Raw genomic sequence first — 13,978 nt, forward strand, 5'->3', positions numbered from 1 at the left:
TATGTTATCATTCTAATTTGAAATAATGACATAAATAGTTACCACTCATCTTTCAATATTTTTCAAGGTTGGGTTATCACGAACATATTTGAATATATACAACAGCTGTACTTGCTTATCTTTATACTTAAAAGCATCAGGTTTGTCTGTCATACAGACCCCGAAACAAATATGTCCAATACAGCCCAATATTTGGCAAAATGAAGAAGGTCTCTCGGCTCCTTTTTATTATATTTTATAACTATTGTTTAATTACTGGGTTTTTTCTGTCAAATATGTTCAGAGATTAGATGTTATTCTAGCATCAGGTCTGTGGTACGTTCACTACATCAGCGTTGACATTTAAACGATCTTTACATATATAAATACATACAGAAGAAATGCTTAGCATTTACCTTTTAAGGAAGAGTGCAGGACGACTTATTTTATACATAATATATCTGGACATATATGTATGGACATTTGGATGAATATAGATATACTTCCTTATAGATAGTGTTCGTAGATGATTGTAGAACGTGCATGAAGAATATGGAATAATTATGTATAGACATATAGACATGCATGGGATCTTTTAGATAGTTGTACCTCACGGCTAGACTAACGCTTAGTCTCTGAAAATATATTATTTTGATTAAAACGAGAAACTATATTTAAATTTAAAAGGAGCCCCAGTGGGATGGAAATTTTAGCCTGAACCTGTTGAACATCTAGGCTTGTTTCATTTGGGGCTATAGCATTGCAGTGAGGCCTGGGCGGAAGGGAAAACCTGTTTACGAAAATAAAATACGAAAAATGTCGGAAGTGTTTCTTCTTTATCCTTCTAATTTTCTATTTAGATACATGTTTTATTTTTAAAGTAATTATATGTATCTCATGTTCAAAAAATGTATTATTGGTATCTGTGGTTCTGGTACCGTTTTGTCGCCATTGTCTAGCTTTTGTGGAGTTGCTATGAATATCAAATACATGTCTTGAAATATGGACTTGTAACAGAACCCATCATTGAACCATTTGCAGTCTTACCCATCTAATTGCCGTGTATGGACATATTATCCATCTACTTATACACACTTATTATGGACATATACATAATTTCATTGTACCTTATTATTAAAAAAATACCCGTGAAGATCGGGGTTTGAATAGGCCTTCAACAACCCATGCTTGTACAAAGGCGACTCACATTATCGTGTGTTCAGGCTCGCTGACTTGATTGATGCATGTCTTCGTATCCGAATTGCGTAGATCGGTGCTCTTGATGATGATAACTGGATTGTCTGGTCCAGACTGGATTATTTACGAACCACCGTCATATAGCTGGTATAGTGCTGAGTGCGGCGTTTAACAACAAACACTCAAACAAAAACTATTATTAAACACCTTCCAACAATGAGAAATTAAACTTATATTTTCTATATATTCTGATATATTTATAACGTAATTTGATTCATAATTTAATTATTGCGTTGCTTTCTTGTCTGTCATTCAATGTACATGTTCAAACCCCAAAACTTTGAATATTTGATTTTTTCACAAATGGTTACGTTAGTGAGTTGCCTAGATCTCTCGTTACCTTCTCACACGAACAGATTAAAATCATTTGTTTTTACTATCATATTTCAGCTTATTTAATTCATAATACGAATAGAATAATTCATTTATCACAGTATAGATCATATTCGTTTATATCACTATCTGATCTATCTATTTTTAACCACGAAAATTAAGGTTTTATTGCCGAAATTATATAGTAATCGTTGATGCCGTGCTACACTATAATAAAAATTATAATCAAGTTGACTAGTATGTACATTACTACAGTGAACATGTACATGATCATGCCCTAATAATCAAATGTCGTAATATCAAATACTAATATATTATTATGTGATGAATTTGACTGGATCAGTGGTAACATGTGATATTAATATTCCATCAATTTCTATCCTGGTTTGTCTATCCATGTCTACAAAATGAAAATAATGCAATAAAAAAGGAGCACAGAACAATTCTTAATTTCAGACTAGAGCTGTTGAAATCTAGGCTTTCCCAATCATTATAGACTTGAGTTGGTATCATTTTTTACATTATTCTCTTGGGTCTACGTCACAGCTCATACCACACAATAACAAGACCAGTTAGTCCCCCGCCGGAGCGCCTGGATTTTGGTTATATCATCTAACATGGCCAACTCTGCTCTTAAGTTAACAAGAACCTAATTAGCGAGTGTTCCTTTATGATCATGCTGGGTTTTTGTCCTTTGCTTGAACAATAATGTAACTTCACTTCTTTTATTGAGTCGTTTATTTGTAGATAATTTCGTACACAGATATTTCATCTAACAATAATAATTGTATGCACAGTTCTTTATGTTGTTCTGTACACGGATTCCCCAGTGGCTATATTGCATCATATAGAATACTCATGGATGTGTATGCCACTGTACCAAATTAATTATGATCATATTCTTTATTATTATCCCATTCAGACCCGACATTTTAACAAGAACACACATATATCTAGTTCAGAAACACTAGACTGAAATTAATCCAATATGATTCCAAAATTATTAGATATATTAATGATTAATTTCATTGTGTAATAAGAAAACAAATGTCAAATAAATGGATTTTCATGTGAATAAAATCCAGAGGGCAAATATCGGAACCAATGACAGACCCTATCATTAAACATGATTGTTAGAGATACTGGGCGTTCAATAATTCCGCTAAACCACCATTTCACAATGGGAAAATACGGGGCATAATCGGCGATATTTATTTCATCAAATTTGCAAAATGAAGATCGTATCATGTATACGATTTCGTGATAACAGTGAGCTGACACGAAATATTAACGCACATATCACTGTCGAAAATGTGGTTTGTGTCATTGTTTACATTTCACCGATGTGACGAACACTTTCGAGTCTCGAAACAGCTTGAATAATGTTTTCCTTCACTAAAAGTAACATCGGACGTTATTCTCGTGACATATACATTGCAAGAGCATTCATGAAAATGCTAAGACAAATATTTAACCACCCGTTCTAGCGTTTTCCTATAGTAAATACACGGCTTGTCCGCCATGTTTGTTCGTCTAGTGGAGGCGGCCATTGTGCAGTCATTGCCTGGGTCAGTGTAGCGCCAGCGCAGCATACCCGAGGAACCAGGCTGCTTCAATTATCCAATTGATTTGATTAGAATATACTTGCGTCAGTGTATTTTATTAACGCCCAAAACCGTAATTTAAACACATATAATAACAGATCATATACACGCATGGTGCCTCCACTTACTACTAGCTTTAATAGGCCATCCCGGAAAAAAATAGTTCCCCCAAAGGCGAGGAACATCCCTTTTAGTCTGTTTATAAGAAATGTATTCCAAACAATATCCTCAGTAGATGAGGAGATCTGTTAAAGAATTGCCTCAGTAAGTCAATCACAATGACAGAGCGTCGTAATACATTTACATCAAGTACAATACGTCAAAATTGCCGACACGATAAACGTAACGGGAGATATTTCCGAAGTTGTTAATGAACCTGTGGTTATTTCAAGCCTTTGTCATCAGTGATCAATTGGCCGATCATTGAAAGGTGATTGTAAAGATGTGTCAAATAGATACTAAGGTAAACTCATAGATTGCTGTAGATTGTTACTACGATAGTTTGGATGTTTTGGGTTTTTTCGTTTTTATTTTTCTAGGATGGGTTGTAGCGAGGGTATCCTTAAACGGGCTATGCAACCAAACTCTCTGACTTATCCCAGAGTAAGCTAAGACGCTAAGTTCAAAATTAAAGGGTCTAAATGACGAGAAACAACGCTTCTGTATGAATTCGTACATGTACCAGGGAATTCCCCGGGTTTTCCCCAGGAATGTGGAAGTGGTCAGTGTTTATGTCATTTCAAGAATACAGTCACGTGAAAAACGTCATGTGACCGACCTCTCGTCCAATGGAAAAGCCGTATATCCTGTAAACTTCACATAAAAAAATAGTTACTGTTATAACCAAATGAAACACAACACATTATCCGATAGAGGTATCTGTGCATAGCGGAGGGATATGTTATCACAATAAACTTTGGTAACATGTTTTGGTTTGACCTCTTGGCGCGTGTCTGAATTCCTTTAACATGTTACATATCCTAAAACTGGCTTATCAGCAAATCTCCCTGCACTACGCGCCACAGATACTAGAGCAAGGCATGCCAGAAATACGAAACCTAATGCTTCCGAAAGGAAGGGGACCAGCGCCATCTCATTGGCCGTTAACAGTTGTACAAGGCGGGGCAAAAAGCATCGTTTTTACGTCCATTTGACGCTTGAAAAACTCGACCCTTTTCCGGACACTTTCTAGACGCTCGCCAAATAATCAATTTTAATGAATTTTTAGTAGTTTTCCCGTCCAATGACCATATACGGAAAAAACGACCTTTTCGTGTTTGCAGTTTAATATTGATAATTTTTTTAATTATTATAATCCTTAATTAAAATGATATAGTAAATAAACAACGCGAAGTATCAATTTTCTTTGATCTTGAGAAAGATTACGATACTACCAGTCATGCATCCCAAAATGAATAAATCCATATACAGTCGTAAGTGTTAAGATGAGGTTGGCAACATAGAAACAATCTCGGCCTACATTAGGGGAAAGTGTAAAAATAAATACTTTGTGGAATTCGGAAAGTGTCATCTGTTTTAGACAACGCGCTTAAGATAATTTATGGGTGCAGGCATTGTGCAGTATAAAAGGCGTGTCCCTGGTCACAATGTTCAGATTAAATCGTTTCCGTTGAACATGAAGTACATATTATTCCTCGCTGTATCAGCAGTTGCTGTCGGTGAGTATGACAGTCATCTGCATCAGCAACGCCGTCAGGGAACAGTATTTTGTTGTTTCACGACCTCAGCAATATTCCATCTTCAATGTTTATGACGGCGGCCTGTAGAGAAGCTTGTCATGTTTTGAGCAATGTCCCACCCTTGGCGAAACTACCATAGTAGCAGAAAAGCGGTTGAGTACACCTAAAAATCACATTTTATCAAAGATAAGTAAACCTCGATTTACCATCTATGCAGTAAATTTTTAATTCAAACTCTACATAGTCGAACATGATATTTATTGTCTAACTTGAAAATCGGAATCTTGCATTGAGGTATCAGTAATGAAGTAACGAAACCTTTAGGAAATAATATGAAGAAATACTAGTAAGTATAGTTATATGAAAATTTCACCTAACTATACTTGCTTGTATTTCCCTCAGGCGAGCAGAGAGTCCTTGAAAGTAAGTGTTTCACAAAATATACAGTAAACTACGTTTATAACGAACACGCTTATAACGAACTGACGGATATAACGAACTTACTTTTTTGTCCCGACTATTTGTTGTAGTTATGCTGTATATATATATGCTTATAACGACTTACGGTTATAACGAACTAAAATTAGTGGTCCTGTTGAGTTCGTTATAATCGTAGTTTACTGTACTTAGTTTGTGACGGCTCGCGTTGAAACATAAAAAAATAAAATCACATAGCTACGAATAAACATGGAAAACACATGAAAATAATATTATCGATTAGTTGCGCCCTGCCCACACCGGGTAATGATGACAAGAAATCAACCCAAACACTGAACCTGATTCCTCGATCCATGAGTCCCCCATTTAGACAGGCGTAGTTTGCTGGAGGGCAATTTGAATCTATAATCCCCATTGGCGAGTCAGAGGACACATCCAGTCGAGACCTTTATATAAAGTTTTTAAAGTCAACTTTATATCTGTTATCGTCTCGACTCTTATCTGCTATTATGTCTCAGTTGGAAATCAGTTACCACTTGAAGCGGCCATATAATATGATAGGCTAAATAACTTGCATTATCGATATCAACAATTAATTGAATGTTTTTATTTTACTTTAAGCCTTGGTGTGGAGCGAATCATGACACTTACACAACTCTGCACTGCATCAACCAAGGGTGCACGTGCACCTACACGCATGCATCATGTATTCAGGGTAAGTGAGTGAGTTGTGTTTAACGCTGCTTTTATTTGTTAGCTTCTTGTTTAACTCAGAAATATTCCATCCACACGAAGGCTGCTTTTAACAGTTTGTGTTACCTTAGTGAACCAAATAACAATAAATAAAGCGATAGAACCCTTTACATATCCAATAGAAATCTCTGCATAAAACAGAGTCGATTGCACGATTCCGACTATATCATGAGCATGTGTTTATGAATCATTATCAGGTGTTCGCGAAAAGGTGAGTGTATCCTGCCCCACCGGTGGCACCCTTCACAAACACATGCAAAGGGAAGTCAGTTGTTCACCTGATATATATGTTAGAAGTCAAAATGGGGATTTGCATCGGACATCATCTTTGTCGCTGATGCGTCAAATTTGGAAATGTATTTCTCATGTCTAACACTCGTAAAGCTTTTTGAAAGCTTTTACTGAGGCCTTGTATATTGTAACCTTGATCGTACAACTTCATGGCAAGAGTCGTATGACGCTCGTTGAAATCTTGATTGAAAGATCATGCTCGATTGTATCTCAAAAGGTGGGAAATGTAAACACCATGTAAAGGATAGAGCTGCTGAAATATTGTTCCACATGAAGGGAAAGTTGACAGTTGGAAAGTTGAAGTCATCCCTCTTGTCACACAGAAGTGATGCAGGTCTCAGACGTTTACCACTTCGGTGAAACCCACGAGCATGTGTCCTTGTGGTTTTGGTCCAATATCAATGCTGCTTCAAAATTAAACAGATTTGGTTAACTTAATAATGGAGCAAAACACACAAGGACACATGTCATAGGTATTCACCACGGTGTCTGGTTGGCTCCATCTTCACGAGGCAAGAGAGTTAACTGACTACAAAAGTCCAGTTTCCACCCTTGCCGAACTAGGCTGGTATTATGGTATTACAGTTTGGCTGGACTAACGAGTCTCTGCATAGTCCAATCAAAATCGCGCAACGAAATCGAAATCCGGTTTGTGAACTGTCATGCAGATTTCCGTCTATTGCAGGATTTGCAAAGCATGTGCACTGCCAACTCGACCCGTGAAGATCAGGGGTAGAATATATCTTCAGCAACCCATGCTTGCCGTAAAAGGCGACTTTGCTTGTAAAAGATCACTTATAAAGATTATTATAAAATAATTAATTCATTAGATATTTTAAACATGATTCTAATATACGGGTGGCTGGTCAAAAAGTGTGAAACCTGAAAAACAAAACCAACAATTATGAAATAGTTGTTTTATAACATACACTTTTCATATCGGGCAATTCATATGTCAGGAGGAAGTTTTCTGAAGCCACCCTAAAAAAACCATTCACGGCAGGTCTTCGTTGTCGTCATAGCGCTTTCCACACAAAAGTTGTTTCAGTTAGGAAACAGGTAGAAATCACTTGGTGAAAGGTCTTGCGAGCATGGAGGGTGAGGAAGCTCTTCGAACCCGCATTGTCTCAATGTCGAGAGGTGTAAGAAGAGGCATTCTCATGAAGTAGTAGAACTCCAGCAGTCAGCATTCCCGCAGCTTTTCTTTGATAGAATGTCTCAGGTAATGGCGCAAATCAGCATAATGGACACCAGTAATCTTTTTTGACCTTCTTAGTAATCAAACAAGGATCACATCCTTTCCATCGCAGAATACAGTGGCCATGACTTTCTTAACTGATCTTGAAGACTTGAATTTCTTTGGTGCCGGACAAGTGGAATAGTGCCATTCCATGGATTGACGTTTTGACTCGGGATCATAGTGGCAGACCCATGTTTCATCACCCGTTACTAATATCTTTTGGAATTTGACGAATTCCTTTTCAATTAGCTCTAAATATTTTCTGGCAATGTCAGTTTCTTTAGAATTTATAAACTTTGGCACCCAACGAGCAGATATCTTATTCATCTGTACATGTTCATAAATAAAAGGTCCAATGGATCCATGGCTTAGACCTGTGTCTTCCTCAAGTTCAGCAAAGGTAATACGTCTATCTGACAGTATAAGTTTGTGTATCTCCTTGATTGAATCATCATTGATGGAAATTGAGGGACGTCCAGATCTAGGGTCATCATCAAGGCTTCTTCTCCCAGCCTTAAAACATAGCTGCCCAACGTTTAACAGTGTAATAACGAGGGCACTTATCCCAATACGCTTGTGATGTGTGGTCATGAATATTTTGGAGAGTACTTTTATCTAAATCGAAACCTTGATGACTGCTCGTGCTTGTTCTTTTCCATTTCTGTGTCCATTTGGATCTATATCACGTTCAATTGGCTGTCACTTTTATACAAATGGCTTCAACAGACCATATCCACTTGCAATGAACAACTCAAACAATGTACTACATTGACTAGTTCACTTTCTATTGGCCCACAGTTAAAACTTTGTCAGGTTTACAACTTTTTGACCAGCCTTCGTATATGAAAATGATTTATAGCCACTTTGAAAGTTAGATGACAAATGAGAACACACGATATAGAGAACTTTATTGATGAAACACTTCATTCTTGATCATCTAAACGTTTTAGTTCAGGGCATTTTGTCAAAAATGAAAACAAATGTCATCTGAAGTTAACTGGGAACAACAATATGTGAATGCTGGATTTCATGACAGATAACATCTTTGTGAAATGGGGGGATAAGATATTGGGGCATAAAGTAGGCATCCCCACATGTACCAATTGTGCTCTTCCCCTCATTGTTGATTTGTTTCTCTGTGAGCTTTTGCAGAAAATCTGCATGGCTTAGCAACATTAAAACAGAGGAATTTAACCAAGAAGATTAACATATGCTTCAGGAATATCGAAGATCTGATACAATTCAATAATGGTCAAAGAGCCACATCCCTTCCACTGATTTTCCCACCTATACTATAAATAAAAAGTACCAGTGAAACAGTCTCATCTGTTTCATATGTAGATTTAAAGTGACCCAAAACTATCCGCAAGACTGTATGACAAGAGGGATCCAATAGTCAACTTTCCCTTTCTGTCGAGCAACATTCCATCAACTCAAGCCCATGTCTACATTTCACAAATTCTGAGATCAAGCATGTTCTTTTTTTCGCGCTTTTTAGAGAGCGCCATATCGTACTTGCTGGAAAGTTATTTTATAGTGGTTACAACATTCAAGGCCTAAGCAAAGCTTTGAAAAGGTGTTATAGTAGAGTGCATTTCCAATCTTGATGCATCAGTGACAAATAGTGACGCAAAGGGCAATTCCATATTTGGGCTTGTGTCATATGTTTCCGGTTTTTTTAGATGAACAATTGACTTGCCTTTGTGTTGGATATGTGACGGGTTCCACCGGTGGTGAAGGATACGCTCAACTTTTCGCGAACAGCGGATATCATCACTTTTTTATGGTGATTCAAAGACACATGCTCATGATAAAGTCGGAATCGTACAATCCTACTTCTTTAGTCTAATATTTGTTGATAATTTATATCTTGCCAATCTTGTCTTTATGTCTTCCGTGTTCTAATCACACATTTGTTTACATTTCAGTGGAGGAAAAGAACATTCATCTAATACTTACCACCGCTTTTTGTAAACTATGAAGAAGAACCATACATTGTGATTGATTTGTGTTTCCCGAAACCTCCGGGTTTTAAAGAAATATAACAGGATTCGAGTAGGTTAAATGTGGAAAATGTCTGACAAATATGGCATCATGATATATGCGAGTGGGATAGCTACTGTTTGGTGATCAAATTTAATTCTTAGTTTTGTTTCTACTAAGATGGGTTTTTGTTTTGATAATAAGAGCTCACCTGGAAAGATATTCACAATTTTATACTATCAGCAAAGACAGAAACTTAAAACAAGTTGCTGTCAGCATCGACATTCAAATATTTTGAATTATTTTCTGCATTAATAGCCAGGAAATAAAATCGTCAACGCAGGAGAATAATCACTCTCGATTATCCCACTAAACAGATACCACTGGGTGTAAAAAGCAAACTAGTGGAATATTTTGATAAAAATGGATCATTGAAATCATGGATGACACCAGGTGTTCGCGAAAAGGACAAGCACGTCCTGCCCTATCAGTAGCATACGCCACAATTTGCAAAAAAAGTATGTATTTGTTGCCCGACACTGCACAGCAATTCCCCTGTCATGCAAAGCGTCATGTAAACAAACCAGACTGTCAAGTGAAGGTCAGAAATCCAATAACACGATAAAGCATTTACTGATTTTGTTGAAACTAAAAAAAATATGTTAATATATTGTTGAAAATTCTTGAATAAAATTCAAAAACAGGAAGCAACAATTTCATGTACGCTCTAACATGGACTGTAATATATTATTTATGTTATTGTACGCCAAGGATGTCATGTACAACATATTGGACAAACGGAGTGCTTGAGAGACAGAATGGGCGTCCATAAACAGATAAAGGACCCCATGCAAGGTTCATCCCTTAAGCGCTCGACAAATGCGCAGCAGGAAAAGAAATAGAATTTAAGATATACCCTTTCTGTAAAATGAATACTGCTGACCCCCAGCAGTGTAAAGATAAAAAATTGTTTTCATTAAAAGGTTGTGCCCATCTTTAAATAAGTAGCGCATGGTATATGAACTATATTTGTATTTATTGTGAATGTTACCACTGTCATTGTAAAGCCGCGGTGTTATAACTGTAATCACTTCTCCCTGAAGATACAATTGAAGGTGAGGTGAAATGGGGTTTAACGTCGCGTCCAAGATTATTGCACTTATATAGCGACGTGCATGTACGTGGGTGTGTTTGTGTGGCTGCTTGTACTAGTCCGGACTGATGCCGATTTATAGTGCTAGCTCACTGAGATACCATGCCGCAGTTTAACATGAATACCCCACTCAGACACAGTATACTGACTCCGAGCCGACCAGTCCTTGTTTTAGCCCCTTAATGCCGAGCGCCAGACAGGGTAACAAAACGTACCATCTTTAAACGTCTTTTGGTATGACGCGGCCGGGGATCGAACCCCGGACCTCCCGCTCTCCGGGCGGACGCTCTACCAATAGACCACGGAGGTGGTCAGTTACAATTGAAACATGTAGAACAATTCGTGTTATTATTCCGTGACTTTCTTTTTATATATATTTCTTATATATAAAATCGTGTTGTCTATATATTTGTAGGATCTTGAACATGACTACATAGCTATCGTGGGTCATCAGATTCCCACAAATGAACCTGTTTTCTACATTTCATGACATAACCGCGCACGGGAACATACGCCCTGCGTGCACCTGCTGTGCGCAGAATCACAACATCGTGACTGGCTGACAGGGTTGGTGTTGGTATCATTTGAAACAGAAAGTATATAAGAGGATCAACCAAATGAAGACTTTACTTTGAAAGTTTTTCGCTTAACTCCAGACATGAAAGTAACACTGGTTCTCGTCATTGTCAGCACCATTATTGGTGAGTTGAAGATACTAACGGCTTTTATAGTTTAGTTAGTGTCTACGTTAGCCGATGAGATTTGTTATGTACATGTATTTTTATAATGATAATAGTTCATATTATTCATAGATAATATTATTAATTTGCATTACGCCTTTTTCCATGCTGGATATCAATGCGTTCTATTATGTCTCCGGGAAATAAATCCGTGTGCACTCATTTCCCTGGGGAATATATAACCTGATCTGCCTATGAGGCACTAGAAGACTAATAGTCTCATAACCACCTCACCGAAAGGGGAACCCAATCACTGCTGAGTGAACAGAGGCATGTTTCGAACAAAGGCACTTGCCTTTGGAAAACACCACATGTACTACTTGGGCTACAGTGTTGGGCAGGTCCAAGAAACTCTTAGGAATCAAGGCTGCCAAACACGCTCAGCCATCCAATTGCTTTCTTCCACAAACTGTGCTTAAAGCCTTGACCTGTGACCTGCAAACAGGATCACGTGCCCCAACTTTTAATGAGATATTGTTTCTTTCGTTCAGCTGTGATCGACAGCGAGCCCTGCAGGGATGACAACGACTGTATTCACACGTTATGTGATAGTACCGGAAGGCTTGCCTGCTCTCATAACTTATGTACCTGTCTGGTTGCGGCCAATAGCTGCGTCACAGGTAAGTCAGTTTACAAAATAGTGACCATAATAACTGCAGGCAACAAATTTCACATGTGAACGTTTTACTTAAGCATCTGAAAAGGTTCTCCTACAAGAAAAGGTGGTGACTATAAGTCGATAAACAAATTGGGTTTCACGCCGCTGATATAATGTTTTAGACAAATGTAGAAGGAACGACAAATATGATACAGAACAAAGATGATTACCATTTTGTTGAAACCATTGGCAATACAAAACACCCAATTATGGCGAATCTGTGATAAAAACCCACTACTAACACAGCGTCAGCAAAACCCTGGCAAAAAACTGCAAATAAGACATGCCCTTTAAATACAAGCCTGCATCAAATGAATGATGGAATCTAGTTCAAACCTCTGACAAATGTTTTGTCCTTTGTTGTTAAGAAGGAGGTTTATATTTCAGAAACTTGCAGAGACCGTCCTGACTGCGACAGCTGCATCTGTAGAGACACCCATGACGAACGCCACTGCTTCGACGGCCACTGCCTATGTGGACGTGGTGCACAGGTCGGCCCTGGTGGACCTGGCGTGTAAGTAACCATAGTTACAGCCGGAGGTTGTCGGGCATAGTTTTGGTTGATACACTTGAATCAGTTTTACGTTTCATTGACTTAATTACTGTCGAAAGAAAGTTGATGAATTTGTTTGCTTTTTATGCTTGTTTGGTTTTATGTCAGGGGCAAATGTCTAAATTTAGCCTGAATGTGATTTGGGACGTCAACGCTTTGATGGAGTTGGTTCAGAATGTTGGTGAAACACAATATTAGGAATATGATTTTAGTCGTGCATTTGTTTGTAAAACATACACAGTCGTCTTTGTATGGCATGCATATTTGTCTCATCTCATTTCAGTGGTAATACTTAAATCATTCGACATATAGAAACACTATATCAGTCCTGTTTGTTTGTTTGTTGTTTAACGCCGCACTCAGCAATAGTCCAGCTATACGACGGCCGTTTATAGCAGTCCTATGCTATGTGTTTGGATATATGAAAATAAATGTAAATGTAAAACGTCGACGTTTAGCAATCAGTGTCGATCATCTACCTAAACAGATTTCATTGGGCGTAAAAGGCAAAATTGCCATGAAAATTATATGAATGGATCACTGAAAATCAGTGATGACACTAGGGGTTCCTTCCGCAAAGCAATCGCCATCCACATCCATATTATAGTTCTTACTCTATATTCAATCAATCAATCTTTATTGTATGAAAGGTCATTGGCCCATATACACATACAGATAAACAATATTATTTACAGCTGTACAGCGCATTATATAATTATTTGATAACTAATATGATGCTTGACATGTAATAGAGGTATTGTAATAACAGTGGTAATAACCACAGTGGCAGCAGTAGTAGTATTAAATACAAAAGGAATACAAAAGGAATGGAATGGAAATATTAAGTTTTACGTCGCAAAGGCTTTCAGTCATAGCACGACGTTCAATACAAAAGGATCTATCAGAAATATACTCAGCATGTCAGGACAATTTAGCAATTTAAATGTATATGCATTTCTAGTAGAAACAAACAGACAAAAATGAAATGTAGATACTCCTGATCTAGATGCGAAAGTTTCAAAACAACTAATTATTTCTGGACATATCGGATTTACTAAGTAATTTACTACGCACTCGTAGACTTTGATAGATGTATTGTAATATCTTAGTTAATTTTTGACTAGGGATACCATTAAAAGATACTATTTTGTTCATGGAATAGTTGTTCTTAGTGATATCAGGCATATATTTCAATCTTAGGTTGTCGTAAATTGGACATATAAACAAAAAGTGTAATTCGTTTTCAATATGTTTTTTGCAGAATGGACAAAAACGCATATCCTTAGGAATAGAGGA

General features: G+C 37.4%; 1 protein-coding gene and 1 long non-coding RNA gene across 2 annotated transcripts in view; both read left to right on the forward strand.

Moving 5' to 3' along the window:
- The first annotated feature begins 4,756 nt into the window (after positions 1-4,756).
- Positions 4,757-9,617, forward strand: LOC125384287. The gene is made up of 3 exons (XR_007223168.1): positions 4,757-4,852; positions 5,933-6,026; positions 9,524-9,617. It is a non-coding gene; the product is annotated as an uncharacterized LOC125384287 (long non-coding RNA).
- Positions 9,618-11,357: 1,740 nt separating this feature from the next.
- LOC124141991 (serine protease inhibitor Cvsi-2-like) overlaps positions 11,358-13,978 on the forward strand; it is a 35,626-nt gene continuing 33,005 nt past the window's right edge. The window contains exon 1 of the mRNA XM_048403068.1: positions 11,358-11,432. Within this exon, the coding sequence (XP_048259025.1) occupies positions 11,390-11,432 (43 nt within the window). The 5' untranslated portion in view covers positions 11,358-11,389. The remainder of the gene's footprint in view (positions 11,433-13,978) is intronic.

This window comes from Haliotis rufescens, unplaced genomic scaffold (assembly GCF_023055435.1).
Source record: "Haliotis rufescens isolate VD_foot unplaced genomic scaffold, xgHalRufe1.0.p SCAF_3, whole genome shotgun sequence".
NCBI lineage: Eukaryota > Metazoa > Mollusca > Gastropoda > Lepetellida > Haliotidae > Haliotis > Haliotis rufescens.